A 15,822-nucleotide genomic window follows, 5' to 3' on the forward strand; every position below is an offset into this window, starting at 1 on the left:
AAAACGAATAGCGCTCCAGCTTACGCGTTTGGGCCCTTCATCACGGTACATGTCATTATGTGGCGAAAATGCACAATTTTCTTACCGTCCTCCTTGGTGCGTGTGTAAATCTGTTCACTGCGAACACCATCGCCAGCACGGGTAAAGGCTAACACCTGGATGCTGTAGTTGGTATACTTCTCAAGTCCATCCAGCTCCAGAGAGGGTTTAGAGGTTGTCACATTTCTAATCTCTCCAAGCTCTGACAGACAGAAAACAGGTAAAGATGAGAGTGGAGAAATCAAGTAAAAATCCAAGAAGGTCAAAGCCCATATATTATCCACATTCTATTGTAATGTAATAACTGTCAATGGTCCAAATATTTCTATAATCATATACTATGCACACATGGATAGAATTCATATCAAGCTGAGGCTGTTATAGCTTGGCCTTCAGTAAGTTGTCGTATTTAATCAGGAAGTTTACACAACCTTGAATCAAGGTCTGCTCGGATGGCAGGCCTTGACTGGTGACCTTCTGCCCTCTGTTGTTAAGCAGTGAATTATTGCTATGTCCTACCCTCCACAATCTGTTTATAGATGTCCATAGATACATGAGATCCACTGCCCTCTCTCTCTATTTGTGTGTGTGTCTGTGTTACACACACACATATACACACAGTGTCGGGTTTTGATATTCACTCCAATTAACAAAGGTACAACACAGAAAACTGTTGACAACTGACTAATCCATCCATCCATCCATCCATTTTCTACCACTTATCCTGTTAAGGGTCACCACGGGGGGGGGGGGGGGGGGGGGGGGCTGGAGCCTATCGCAGCTGCCTTCAGGCGAAAGGCGGGGTTCACCCTGGACGGGTCACCAGTCCATCACAGGGCCAACACATAGAGACAGACAACCATTCACACTCACAGCCACGTCTATGTTCAATTTAGAGTATCCAATTAGCCAAGTCTCCATTTGCATGTCTTTGGACAGTGGGAGAGAACCCCCACAGGCACAGGGAGAACATGCAAACTCCACACAGAAGGACCCTGAGCTTGAGCCAGGGCTAAACCCGTTCCTTCATGCTGTGAGGCAACAATGCTAACCACTGCACCACTGTGATGCCCTCAAACTAAATCATCTGACCACAATCCTTTTCAACTCAAAGAAACAGAGTTTAGAGATTTATATATTTTTACACAAGGACAAAAATATCTATATCTGAAGTCAGGATCAGTAAAATGACAGCATTATTACAATTTCACGTTAAAATGAAAAACGGCTGCATTTACATCATGATTCTCTAATATTGTAACATCAATGTTGGTGGAGGTGTCAACCTGCCATCAAGAGTTTAAGAGATATTAAAGATCTCTATACTTTTATACTTGAGACAAATAATACAATCATTCAGAGTCTTTTTTACTCTCATCTCAAGTATTTTCATAAATGCAAGCGGCAAACATTTATGTTCACGAAGCCACAAAAAACTGAAATAATTCAAAGGAAGCTTTATGATGTAAACCATGTAAAATTTAAGCCGAATAAAACAAAACAGCACTACTATTGGTTAGTGTTGCCATTTGCTGGTTTAAGAGATTGTTTTTCCCCACACTGATGGATTCTCCATATCCTGTGATAAATAAAATATTTAACTACAAAAACTTAGTTATTAAAAGGTACTAAATACAGTATAATAACATTAACATACTGTAGCTGTTAAAAACCCATTCACTGACTGAGCCACAGACTGTTACCATGCAAACTAGTCACGGCTGTCAAGTCATGAGTATTTGTGCTCCATGGGCATGCCAACAAGATGTGACAGTGTAGGGGTCAAAGGTAATTGTGCTGTCACAACCAATCCAGCTGACACGAACCCAACATGTGACCATGGTGTGGCATATTGTCTGACCTCCACAGGACCAGGCAGATTTGGACTAAATACATCTAAAAGTAAGGGTTTAACCAATGAATATTTTCATACTATGATGATAACAAATCTCATTACTCAGCATAACAGTGTTTGCTTGTAGCATTTCACACACCTGCCAAATTTATGCTAAGCTGAATTGTAACTCCAAGCATTATAAATTCCTCAAACACAATGAAGTTAAATGTTGTGTACAGCTATGAGAGTGTACCTCCATCAGGCAGGTTGGCCCAGTAGATGACCCTGAAGCCCAGCAGGTTGCCGTTTAGAGCGTCTTTGGGAGGGGTCAGCCAGGATAGGGAGATGACTTCTGGAGATGTTGCTGTGGCCTGGACATTCTCTGGAGGACGACTTGGTACTAATGAGGAAGAACCAGAAGACAAAGTGTGTAAACTGTGGAAATTCAGCAGATATTAAACAAGGACAATGTGTGGAAGTACTGAATAATCACCACTAGAGGGTAAAATAACCTCACATTTCTCTACCTAAATGAAACCCTGCTGCCTGAGGGAGGAAACAGGAATGAGAAGGTCCAGATGGAACATATATAGCTTCTTGCACTTCTGCCATGAGCTTTCTTAGTTTCTTGAATTCAGTGTCCTCTAGCCATTAAGGACATTATACCAGATTTTCAAATGTAACACAGTGTATGGTGGTGGTGGTGGTGGGGATCTTGTGGATCAAGAGGACGCTACACAGAAGTGATAAATATATCAACCAAAGTGAAAGGATATTATCTGGGGTCAAACATCTGACAGAATTGTCTGTTATGTTGCATTGTGGGTGCTGTAGGCACCAGACTTGTTTTTTTTCCTTGGTTCCCTGAAAAGAACTGGGATCCCAGTTGTATGTTATAGGACATCAATGATAAATACTTTTTAAACCATAAACTATTTTACATAAGAGCAACATGTCTCTCTTTTATTACCATCCTCCAGTGTGGTAGCAGCCACCTCTGTGGAAGATGGCCCTGTCCCGGCACTGTTGCTGGCTTGGACCACCACTCCATACTGGGTGAATTTCTTTAGGTTGTCCAGCACCAGGCTTTCTGCATTGTCCCCAGTTGTCTCCACACTGATGACACTGAACTGGTAGTTTCCACCTGAGCTGTACTCCCTGTAGCCCACCTGGTAGCCTTTGATCGCTCCATTCTGGAGGTGTTTCTTAGGTGCCTGGCCAAGGAATAACATGAGTTACTGGGGATAGGATGAACATGTCTGCCCTCTTTTTTTGGATTTTCTTCTCTTAGGTTTTCTAATCACAAAGGACAGTTTTGCATACCTAAATATACCCCAACATGGCTTAAAGAGTATTTTCAAATCTAATCACTCAATCGAATCAGACACAGGGGTGTATGACACCACATATTCAGGTAAAGGTAAATGTTTTTCAATTTGTGAAGAAGGAACAAAAAGCTAACTTTGTTGTAAAGTAGTGTTTATAATCCCCCCAAACACTGTTTATTTGTTTTTCCAATAACTCAGATTAAAAAAGCTTGAACCTGGTCCAGCAAAAAAAAAAAAAAAAAAATTCTACTCCTGCTGCTCGGCTGAAAAAGAGGGGATGTTTATGTCCCGCCTTCATGGTTTCTCATAGTACCATAAAATATGAGCAAGAATGCAAAATACATCACACCTTGACACTGCAGATTTGAGACTCTCCCTCAAATCTAGTGTTAATGTGAGTCAAAAATTGTTTTAAACCTATATTTTTTTCAAGAAAACCCAACTAAGTAGCACATGCGTTTGCCTGCAATATCCTGCTTTTATAGTCATAAAACACCAGGACACACTGGTCTGCTACATCTTTTATTTCCTCTCTGCTGATGGAGGAACAGAAGCTACAATGTTTAGTTTAAAGACTCAAAGGTGGTGAGGAGAGAGGAGCACTGATTAATTTGAGGGTTTGAAGGAACCTTACAGTGCTTGCTGATAGGACCTATTGGGACAAACAGGCATAACTTACCCTCCATGAAACTCTGATGCTCTGAGACGAGAGGGCCTCCAGCTGCACATCCTGAGGGGGTCCATCAGGAGCTGCAGTCAGATAAATCCAAATTTCATTCTCAAAAAGTTGTTTGCAAAGCAAAACATTTCCCCACCCTTCACTGGAGAAATTATGAGTGAAGATGAGCCCAAACCTGGCTGTTATGAAAAATTTGATGGTTGTATTAATAGTTGGCTACTCAGGGTGAGGGGGGCAGATGAAGGGCGTGGAGGGCCGATTGCAGGAGGAGTAAGTCTATTGACCATAGTGTGTCATTTACTACCAAGGCTGCTAATTGAAAAGTTCTGCTTTTAGTGCAGGGTCAGTGTGTGTTCAATAATGCAGCAGAGCTGATGAGGCTGATGTCACCAGACTGTTAATGAATTGAACCAGCTGACACCGTCCCCACTTCACCTGTCTGACTGGGTTACTTTGAGTCAAATCCTTCCTAATTTATCTCTGTTTGGTGATGAATATCCCTAAAAACTACACCCTCATCAGCCAATCACCTGCTTCATCAGTGGTGATGGTGAGCTCGTTGCTAGCCTCGCTCTTTCCAATCAGGTTCTTGGCAAACATGCGGATGTTGTAGGTGGAGGAGGGGTGCAGGTCGATGATGGTGGCCTGGTTCAACTGAGGTGAGACATCTTTGGTCTTCTGAGCAGTGTCCCAGGAGGCTGTGGAGGGGAGAGGGTGAGGTTTATTGGGGTTGCTGGAGTCAGGAGAAAGGTTAAATCCAGCTAAGTGCATTAGGACTGGCTGTATTCAATTACAGCACTGACACAAAGTGAACTGAGGCATAAATCATTTCCTAAAACACATCATTCACCATGGGTGAGTCATTTGTTCTCAGTGTAGTATAAATGCATTTTGCCGTACCTGACTTGTTCTTGCTCTCAATATCAAAGCCTGTGATTGGACTATTGCCATCAAAACCCATAGTCCAACGCAAGGCAATAGTCCTGTCCTTCACCTCTCTGATCTCCACCTCTGGGGGGTCTGGAGGCTCTACAAAATTTACAAGCTGTGTCATTTCAGTGTTACTGTAAAAAAGGTAAAATGCCACTTTGCTCAGTTGAAGTACCTTGTACTGTGAGCTGGATGATTCCTCTGTCTTCTCCAAAGGAGTTGATGGCGTGGCAGGAGAAGAAGCCGGAGTCTTCCCTTACTGTGGGCATGATCTGACAGATACACAGCAGTGACATCGGTTAGCAACCAACTGTGGACAACAGGCACCTAATATGGCAGCTGATAACCATGACTAAATTAGTGATATTGTTGTGACAGTTAATGGCATCTTTGCATTTTCAGATATGTCGCTTCAGTGTGGCACTGAAGAATCAGTCTTTGAATGTAACTAACCATGACTTTGAATAAGTGTGAGAACTAAAAGTGACTGTGTTTGACTCAGGTTGTTTGAAACGGAAGAGAACTATTTCTTAAGAATAAAGACATTTAATTTGGTTCTATTGAATTTTCTGCAGAGGGGTACCAGGAAAGACCATCTTCTTTTTAGACCACCATTGGTCAATAGGCTTGGACCTTGCAGTGACTTCTAATGTAAAGTAAAACAAATGTACAGCATATTCTCCTCCTACCTGCAATGTGGAGATGACTTCATCCCCCACCTCCTTCACAGTAACCACGTAGCGGCTGGTCTCAGGGTTGATGATGCGTTCCTCCTTCTCCCAGCGTACCATGATAGGCTTCTCGCCATGGGCGGTGCAGCTCATTTTCTTCTCCTCACCTTGTGTAGCCAGCGTGGTATTGGGGTAGGATGTTATCATGGCAGGGACTAGATTGAAAATAAAATGGAGGAAAAGATACATAGACATTTCATTTAGTTCATATTTAAGTCATTTATGGGTCACATTAAGACCAGTAAATACTTTTTTGTTGCTTCTGTTGTTCGTGTTTCAGTTTCCAATATATTATTTAACATTGAACTGGATAGTCATTCAACATAATTGAGATATCACAAATTCTGCTTTTAGGCCCACCTCTTAAAATCAGCCATCAACACCTCCATCATCAACTATGGACACAGCTGTTCCGAAAGGATGGAAAGTCAAGTAGTGTGAAGTGCTGTATTTTTACTCAAATACTGTCCTGAAGAACAATTTTGAAATCTCTTTACTGTGAGAGTTTGCATTTTTCTGGGTCATTGTACTTATACTCAACTGTCAGGATCTGTGTTCTGTGCTTTTTGTTTTATTTTTGTGTTATTTTGATAGTCTCGTGTTCCCCTGTATTGTATCCTAGTTTACGTTCCCTGTGTAATTACCCTGATGTGCTTCACCTGTGTCTTGCAACTGCATGTATGTCTTTAAACCATGTTCCTTCCCTTTTTTGCCAGTTCACATTGACTCTTAGTAGCATTGTTTCAGCATTTCTTAGTCTGTGTCTTTCAATTTATGACTGTCTCTTTGTTGCCTGATTCCCGAGTTTCGACAATAGGGTTTTTTGTACCTTCCCCCGATCTCTGAGATACCTGTGTACTGACCTTGGACTGATTAAATGGCTTTTGATACCACACTTCCCCTTTTCTGCTTCTGCATTTTGTGTCAGCCAGTCTTGTGCTCATGACTCTCAACAAGCTACTTTGAAGAGAAAGATTTTGCGCAGAAAGCATGACGAAACCGGAAGAAGACGATGCACATTCAAATTTGAAGCCGCCAACTTCAAGAACTTCAGAGGTCAGCAGTTCAAGTATTGAATGTTCTCAATCCCTGGAAAACACAATAATCATTTAGAGTGTGTATTTTTAATTTGATGCATTAATAAACTCAATATTAAATACAGTACAGTACATCTTACTTTGGTAAAATTTTGAATGGGGACTTGGTTTTATCAGTGAATCTGGGTATTTCTCCTTTTCCTTGAGTAAAGAAACTGTGGTGGACCTCCACAACATAAACAGTGTCTGCCACATATTGATTTTCTATTTTTGGAGCTGCACATCCAATTCTCACTCAAGACAGTGCACCCGGTAGAGAACGTCATAATGTTCTGTACTTTGATACAGTTGATGGCGATGCAGCTCATAGCCCTCCTAATAAAACCACTATGAAGAGGAGGAGTGGCGTCTTCAAGTCTGTTAGACTGACCAAAAATTTCTCTTCAAAGAAGTCCACTCCCCCTTTCTTTAAAAGGAAAGATAAAAGGACACATTAGCTCTAAATGGAGGAGAGTTAGATGGAAAAACACAGAAAGTGAACGTATGTGTGTGTGTCTGTGTGTTAACAAATTTGTAGCAGCAGCTCATCATGAGCAAAGCTGTTAACCTAGCTGCAATCTTAAATATTGAAGACATAACTGGTTTAGTGTAGCACTGCTAACAGCACAAACTTATTTAAGTTAGCAAATGGCTTTGCTCATGCTGAGTTGCTGCAACCTCTTTTTGGTAATGTAGCTGCCTGCTCATGTCAGTGGATAAAGCCTTAAAGTTAATTTAATTCTTGGACATTTAGCCAGGTGAGTATTGAAAAGTATTTTCAGTAACTGATAAGGGCTCCTCCGGATGTATCATCAGCCCAAAACATTAATACGTAACATTGTGATTGTGTTCAGGAACAGCTCAGAAAAAATTGTGATTCCACTGCTAGAAAAACAAATGTTAACAGCCTTCATGTCAAAATGTAAATAAAGTTAAAGTAAAAAGAGTTCTGTAACAGTCAATTGAAAGCATGTTTAAAGAAGTAGTTGTAAAGAAGTTGTAACAACAGTGCACCTATGTTTGCAGGTTATTTAGAAAGTCAAATGAAAGGCACAAAACAAAACTCTTTCATTGATGAAAATGATCGTCATTTGTACAAATTAAAAGAAATTGCGCATCTAAGAGGAAATAAAATGTATTCCAAGCATCTATACTAGAACTGATTACATGGCTTTCTCAGAGGGTGAGGATGAACCCTCTGAGGACATTACACGGAACACACACTAACGACAAACATGCCTCATTACACGCACAACAGTGTATAACAACTCTCTGTTCCCAGATGCTCATATACACCAACATCCACATGTACACACAAACGCTTGTAACCCCCTTTCGCACACTTAAAATGCACACCCAAAGCATGACTTCAGTGATGTGATGAGAAGTGTCAGCCAAGGGGTTGCAAACATTTAAGCCTCATCTCTTATTCACTCTGCAGCCATTTGGGGCTCAGCGATAGAACGATGCGCTGATTTATTTTGCATGACAAGTATAAATTTTTTGTGAGACACATTTAGAGAAATGAGGGAAAAAAATAAAAACTTGGGCCCTATGTAAACGTTATCGTTTTAGAGTACAGCTATTCTCATTTTGCCATCCAAGTGGCTCTGAGGTAGCACTCGGTAATGTTGTTGACACTCTTGGCAGGCTGAGAAACCAATGTACTTGGTGACAAAGAGCAAGAGGATGGTGAAAACATGGAGACAGCTCTGTGTGCAGGAAACAGGATGCCTGAACTGTAAACATCAAAGGCTTCTCAGTACCCAGGAAGCGGGAAAATACATGAAAGCTTTAGTATATTTTATATTCCTTTTTATATTGAGGCCCCACAGTTACTGTTCATTGATATGCTGACACAATGAACAAAATAAGTAGAATGGGGATTGATACTCTTTACTCACAGTACTGTTGATAGCTTATTTATTTTATAATTAGATTAAGCGGAGGACTTCTGCCGAGAGGCGGGGTTCACCATGGACAAGTCACCAGTCCATCGCAGGGTAAACACATATAGACAAACAACGATTCACACTCACAGCCACATCTATGGTCAATTTAGAGTATCCAATTAACCTCCATCCATCCATCCATTTTCTTCCGCTTATTCCTATTAAGGGTCACGGGGGGGGGGGGGGGGGGGGGCTGGAGCCTATCCCCAGCAGCTACAGGCGAGAGATGGGGTTCACCCTGGACAGGTCACCAGTCCATCTCAGGGCCAACACATATAGACAGACAACCATTCACACTCACATTCATACCTACGGTCAATTTAGAGTATCCAGTTAGCCTAGTCCCCAAGTGATGTCTTTGGACTGTGGGGGGAAGCTGGAGTACCAGAGAGAATCCATGCAGGCACAGGGAAAACATCCAAACTCCACACAGAAAGATCCCTTGCCCCGAGGGACTCGAACCCGGAACCTTCTTGCTGTGAGGCGTCAGTGCTAACCACTGCACCAATGTGCATATCTTTTGAACTTGTAAATATAGAAAGAGACATTCAAATACATTTAGCCTGAAGCAAACAGTTTTTGAGCTTAAAGCAAACTGGAACCTTCAGCAATGGACAAATTCAGTTGAACCAACGCGCTCACACTTATTCAGTAGTGCTGAAACCTTGGTGGTATAATCAGTTTGTTCATCGTTCAAATCAAAGTGTTTATGGACTACTGAGCATACGGCTGGATAAAGAAGAAGCGGATTGTACTAGACGATGAACCTGAGTTTATCAGCTGCATTTTTAGTCTTGTTTTGTTGCTGTAGCTGTTGTTCACTCTCCATTAGCTTCAAACTAAATATACATGGCTGGCTCTTCCTGCATTTTGTTGTCATAAAGAAGTAATGGGTGGAAAAAACACTGTGAGCTCAAGCACCAATAAGAGTAGTTTCAGGACGAGGGCTGAACGATTTGAGAAAACAAATCTAATGTAATTTTTTCGATAGATTTTGCGATTTGATTTGTGATTTGTTTTTTCTCCAAACTTAGATGGTAGTCACTATGTAATAATCTTGAAACCAAATGGACCATTATCACATGGTACCATACAACTATTACTTGCACTATATTCTAATGCAAGGATGAGAATATAAAGTGATGATTACTTTCTTTGATAAATGAAGAAAAAATAGGAACAAAAAGTTAAGACTTATAAAATAGTAGAAAGTAGAAAAACATTAAAAGTAGGAAATAAAACAAATCACATTTGTGAGTCTGTTCTGATCCTTTTATGTCACAAGCTTTATTTCATTTCTAAAAGACAGGGATTTGTTTCAGCTTCACTTATACATTGCGTTGACCGATCAATCGGGTACTTCCCTTCCTTTTCTTCCTTCCTTGTTTGCTGAATTTACCACATGCAACAATATACGTTTCTCATTTTAAGCATTTTACTTAGCCTTATGTCCCCCTCATCTCTGCTCTCCTCCTAGACCATGCAGCCAGGTAACACTGCCCTAAAGCTCCGTCCCACCACTGCCTCGACAGAGCTGGGCAGAGTGGTCAGAGCTGGTTTATCAAAAATCACATACAGAAACAGATTCCTTGCCTTATTAAACATTATAGTGATGTTTAATAAACAATAATGAGCCACCATTTGGGGACCCATGGTGAAGGTTCTTCTTCTTTTGTTTAAGGTAAACTTGGCATGGCTTGGTGAATTATTGTTTTGTGAGTGTATGTGCAGTGGCCTTGGGTCACTTCTAACTGGTAACCAATGACTGATTTTCGAGGAACACGCTCTTCTGATTAGTTAGCATGACTTTCCATTATACAGTGAGAAACCTTTGGGCAGACATGCCGCGCTGTATAATTACGTACCCTGATTAATTATAGCCTTCGCATTGTCTCAAATTGCGATTTTGTGTCAAATCAATTAATCATTTAGTCCTATATAGGGTAATAAATACTTTTTGCAAGAAATATGACTTTTATCCCAAGCGTGGACCATTCCTCTCCTCAGGGAGGAGGTAATGGCTAATGCTGTTTGCAGCATAGGCTGCAAGCCAGACAAATGCGATCAGTCTCCCTTTCATAGTCTGGGTTGCTCAGGAAACAACATAAAGTTAGCTCATGCTACACTATAGTAACATGCCTCTTACAGCGGGCTTGTGATTTCCGGCTTATGTGGTTGAAGAGTATTCCATTTCAAATGCATGAGAGAACCTGTGGCTGATTGGGTATGAATTCAGCCTTAATTGCTGATGTGGGGGACTGGAAACAAATAAGGGCAGTCATTAATTACCAATACAAATATGCTAAGAGTCAAACTGATTGAATGAGGATATACTGACAAAGCAGCCATTCTAGAGAGCTGTCTGTACTTCATTGAACTGATAGATGACATGTGAATCTGATTTTCTTCTAGTCACTTTAAGTTGTGTGGCATCTTGATGTAACTAATAACAGAAAGCAGAGAAACAAACACAAACAAAAATTATACTCAACAGCAGGATACACGACAAATCACAGATCCGCTGTGCATTTAAGTGTACGTCAGCTGTATGTCTCTATGCATATGAATGCATCATAGTATGTGTGTGTCTGTTAATTCATAGAATGGTGTATACGTTTGTGTCACAAGCAGTATAATAATTCTTACCAATACATTGCTGTATGTGTAGCTGACATTACACTACAAATATAAAGAAAAGCTATTATTTACTTTTAGGAAAACCTAAATATGGCAGATGTTTGTCTTATGTTTACAATGCCTTTCATGAGGAGATATAGAGCACCCTGTTCCTCTACAGCAACCCAGAGGGCAGTGATGATACACATAAGCCTGCAGGGGATTGTAGGGGATAGGCTGGCTGCTGATAGGCTACTCCCATGAGACAAAAGCCCCCTCCCCTCCTTACTCTCCCTCCCTTCTCCCAGGCTCCCTTTCACCTGGCCAGGTTACCATGCCAACCAGCATCGGACAGTCTATCCTCTCCCCAATACCTCGCCTCCCTCCCGCCTTCCTCTCACATTCTCCACTCGTAGAAATAGGGCCATTTCTAGTAGTCAGGAATAGAACATAGACCCACCATTGATTTTCATGCTACTGTGATGATTACACAATCATGCCCTAAATGTTGCAATGCAGGGCCAATAAAATGAAATAAGACACAAAAAGCAAATGTTTAATAATTCCCATGACTCCTGGTGTTAATGGAGTGGAAAACAGAATGAGCCACATGGAAGAGTCAGGAGAATATCATAACCCACATGATTTCCAAATAGAAAAGCTACTTCTCCCTATAGACATTTATCTTTGGTCAGGGTTCAACATGATTGCTTTTAGATAAACATCATTTGGGGTGTGCAATCATGCATATTTTTGCTAAGCAACAATAATACTCTTATCTTATCATTTCTCAAAGCTTAAAGTTAGAGATAAATGTTTATCCATTATACTGTATCTCTAATTAATTGTTCAATTGATTGTCTTAACATTATATTTACTGAGACCAGAAACAGGATAAGTGGCTAACACAAATTAATTTCACATACATTTAATTCACATACCAATTTTGATGTCAATTTGACAAGGGCTGAACACTGTATGTTAGCCTTCTTTTAAGGACACAGATGTAGAATTTCCCTCTTCTATACTATCTTTTGATATTATTTTACTCTCATTCTCAAGGGGTGAATAAACAGAAATGATCCAGTAACTATAGGGTTGCAGGTGACCCCACCCTTCTCACAGCTTCTTCAGCCTGCTACAGTTGGGTAGGAGACTGTGGAGCCTCCAGACCAAAACCAGCAGGCTCAAGGACAGCTTCTCTCACCAGGCAATCAGAAGCCTCAACTCCCTCCCTGCTTTGCACCCCCCCCTCCCCCACTTTGCCTCCTGCCACAGACAACCACACACAACCCACACCCCCCACCTCCCCTTCAACATCTGATGTCATGTCACCCCCCCCCCCCCCCCCCCACACACACACACACAAACACACAAACACAGAACTCAGGGACTCCACGCCTCATTTGCACTTTACGGAACTACCTCACCTTAAAAATGGACCTTGCCTTTTTATAGTTTACTATTTATCTACTTATATCTGTAAATACCCTTAGGGCCCTTTTTTATTGCACATTATTTATTATACTTTGTTTATTGCCTGTTTGCACCATGGGTCTGAGACGACTGCAGTTTCAGCGGTACTGTATGTTGTGCATATATAGCACATTTGACAATAAAGCTGATTTTGACTTTGACTTTTGACTTTGACTGAACCAAGTTAAATGAATGAGTGTATAAAAACAGCTCACATATTATTTTAGGATCTGTAACTGAAGTGTACTCATAGCATTTATTTTTCATTTCTGAACATTCTAATTAAAAAATGGTGACATCTTCATCCATACTGACAGCACATGGATGCAAAATATCATTTTGGCCCACAATGTCCATGGCCGGCTGGCAGGCTAGTGTAGGCCACAGGGTGCTCAGGCTCAATGGGGCCATGAGGGTCAGACAAGAGAAGAGGAGCTGAGCTGTGTATAGCTCCCTGCCCCAGGGGCACACTGTAAGTGGGCATTGGGGAAGAGACAGCGGTGGGGGAAGGGAGAGCGCTCTGGCAATTATACAAAGATGACTAGTTCACTGGCCGCCTGCAATGTACTGAAATAATTCTCTTAGCTGCACAATTGGCTTGGACATGACGCATGATAGCAAATGTTTGCCTGCAGACTAGATGGAGGGAGGTTTGTGTGTGTGCATGTGTGTGAGTGCGTGTGTGCGGGTGTGTGTGTGTGTTTGTGTGTGTTGGGGGGGGGATGTCCTGGATGCAAATGAGTAAATAAAATGAAAGACAGACAGATCAGCAGAAAAGGAGGGGGTTTCTTATGTTTGTCTGAAGGACATTGTGCTTGGGAGACAATTCAGTGACCACACAACCATTTAGCACTTCTCTTCAGAGAGGCCTCATTATGTGCTCTGGCCTCATCACAGTGTATGACGACATTATGATGTCTAATAGGCTTGATTGGTCTTAATTGGCACCGATAAACACTGAGTGGCTGTTCACTGACTCAGATAACATCCGCTGTGGATTGGTAAGGAATTGACTCAATTGCAGCTTTTTGGAGGTGAGGATGCTTTACTGAAAATCACATAGAATTCTTTTGCTTATGCCCCTTCCTGCAGACCTGTCATATAATGATGCTGTGTTTCACTCTTCAGAAAAATATAAGTGCATCTACACACACATGCACAACTTAATCCTTTAAGCACTGAGTGCAACTACTTCTGGCTGTTCATACAGGATCATGCACGGTGTATTAAGATGAGATATTAGCCCAGGCACAAACACTCATAACAATAAAAGTGCCAAGCTAAGATATCACAGTAGATGCAGTTCATTTACTGGGTAGTCCAACACAATCAGCTGACAGAGTTGGATCTAGCTAAACCACTGCATTAGGTGTGAAGCCCATTTTTCCTTTGTAATGGCCACACTGCCTTTACATCATGGCTTTGTATTAAAATGTGCAGCTCTTTTTGTGCATGTATGTCTTTGTGTATGTTTAGCTACCTGTGCATAACTGACGTAGTACCATCACATGTTCCCATGTCCATGCATGTGTCTCAGCTATACATCTCATTGCTTCTCATTGAAATTATTGATTTGCCACTGTTTGTTTACTGATACATCAAGCTACACTTGGACAGCCAATAATACACAGCGAAGATCATACTATCCATCACGTGAGTACTTCAGCAAGCGTCAGCTTGTGTGCCTCCCTAATTGGCTCCTAAGCCTCTTAAGTAGCTGCCACTGCTTAGTTGGTGTAGGGCAGCCTGGACAAACAATATAAAAAAAAGTACAGTGTACAGAGCATTACAGTGGCCAACATTACCCCCACAGGCATTATACTAACAACGCTAGCTCAACATTGCAGCTATTTAGCACAGCAAGGGCTTTGAGGGTTATTGAGCTGCTTGTGTTCTTGCACACTAATACACAGGGGATGGAGTGAGGTGTGGCTCCCTTGGAGCCCTGGGAGATTCGGGTTACTACAGAGAGCATGGAGAAACATATCAGAACAGCAAAACTATCAAAAAAAACAGGCTGGTTCTTTTAGAACAGAGCTTTCACCTAAGGGAATGCTGACACACACACACACACACACACACACACACACACACACACACACACACACACACACACACACACACACTTTACAAAAATAGTTCACCCTGACAGACATTAAGATATAAAGATCCATAACCCTTTGAGTACTAAAAACAGGTCATGGTTAATACAGAGTTAAGTCACACCTGCGAGACAAAGTCTTGAATTCAAAATTTTTAACTGACAACTTATTTCTTTGAAATGTGCAGTTTAAGTACAGATCAGCAGTCTGCATCTGAGAATATAGCAAACTTACATTTATCAGCTCTTCACTGTATATCAAATGCCACAATATCAGCAAAGGCAGTATAAACAGAGATGACGGTGCAAAACTGAACTGCTTATCTGATAAATACTGTATACATTTTCATAATTGAAAATACACTAAATTAATGATGGATAAAGGCCACACAAGATTAGAACTAAAAGTATCTAGTCATCTTTTTGAGTACTAATCAATGTAAAGCCTACAACTCAAAATTTAAAAGTTGAGTCACAGGCAGTTTGAGATTACTCTTGTTAATTGTAGGTTTATGGAGCAAAATGTGTGTCGTCCTGCTTAGAGTTCCACTGTGTGAAAGAAAACACTATTATGAGAACAGTTTAACAAAGTCATCCGTTATCCATGTGATGTTGTCCACTGGAGCCTCTGCACTTGTTCTCAGTGGCAATACAAACGAGCAGCTGACAGATTTGGTTGAACTCAGCAAATTGTCTGTGCTTGTTAACAGTAAGTGTCATAGTTTATTTTTAGCTCAAATCTGTGAATGTGACAGGATGAAGACATGGATTATGCCATAAAATGGATTTGAAAGTCTATAAATGGACATTATTGGCCAATTTTTCAAGTATATTTTGTTGCTATAGCTGTTGTCATCCATATGTCTCGAATAGCTTCAAGCTAAATATACATGGATGAATCTTTCAGCATTTTGGAGTTGTAAAGAAATAATGCAGGTGGGAAAAATATCTTTGAGACCTCAAGACCCGAATTTGTCTGGACTTAAACAATAAAATATACTATTTTAGTGAAGTATTGCTTTGCATATTTTCAAATGCATGCAGGAATTTCATTGCA

The 15,822-nt window shown here is 41.0% G+C and overlaps 1 protein-coding gene across 2 annotated transcripts in view; it reads right to left on the reverse strand.

Annotated features, from left to right (window-relative positions):
* The window catches only part of LOC147249191 (cell adhesion molecule DSCAM-like), a 113,431-nt gene that overhangs the window by 11,831 nt on the left and 85,778 nt on the right, over window positions 1-15,822 (reverse strand). For both annotated transcript variants that reach the window (XM_086225672.1, XM_086225673.1), the window contains 8 exons: window positions 5,503-5,699; window positions 4,989-5,085; window positions 4,784-4,912; window positions 4,414-4,581; window positions 3,884-3,954; window positions 2,847-3,090; window positions 2,130-2,276; window positions 86-241 (listed from right to left, as the gene is read on the reverse strand). In XM_086225672.1, coding sequence (XP_086081798.1) covers window positions 86-241; window positions 2,130-2,276; window positions 2,847-3,090; window positions 3,884-3,954; window positions 4,414-4,581; window positions 4,784-4,912; window positions 4,989-5,085; window positions 5,503-5,699 — 1,209 coding nt within the window. The remainder of the gene's footprint in view (window positions 1-85; window positions 242-2,129; window positions 2,277-2,846; window positions 3,091-3,883; window positions 3,955-4,413; window positions 4,582-4,783; window positions 4,913-4,988; window positions 5,086-5,502; window positions 5,700-15,822) is intronic.

Source organism: Aulostomus chinensis, chromosome 15 (assembly GCF_037954235.1).
Source record: "Aulostomus chinensis isolate RoL2024-O1b breed Wild chromosome 15, RoL_Achi_v1.0, whole genome shotgun sequence".
Lineage (NCBI taxonomy): Eukaryota > Metazoa > Chordata > Actinopteri > Syngnathiformes > Aulostomidae > Aulostomus > Aulostomus chinensis.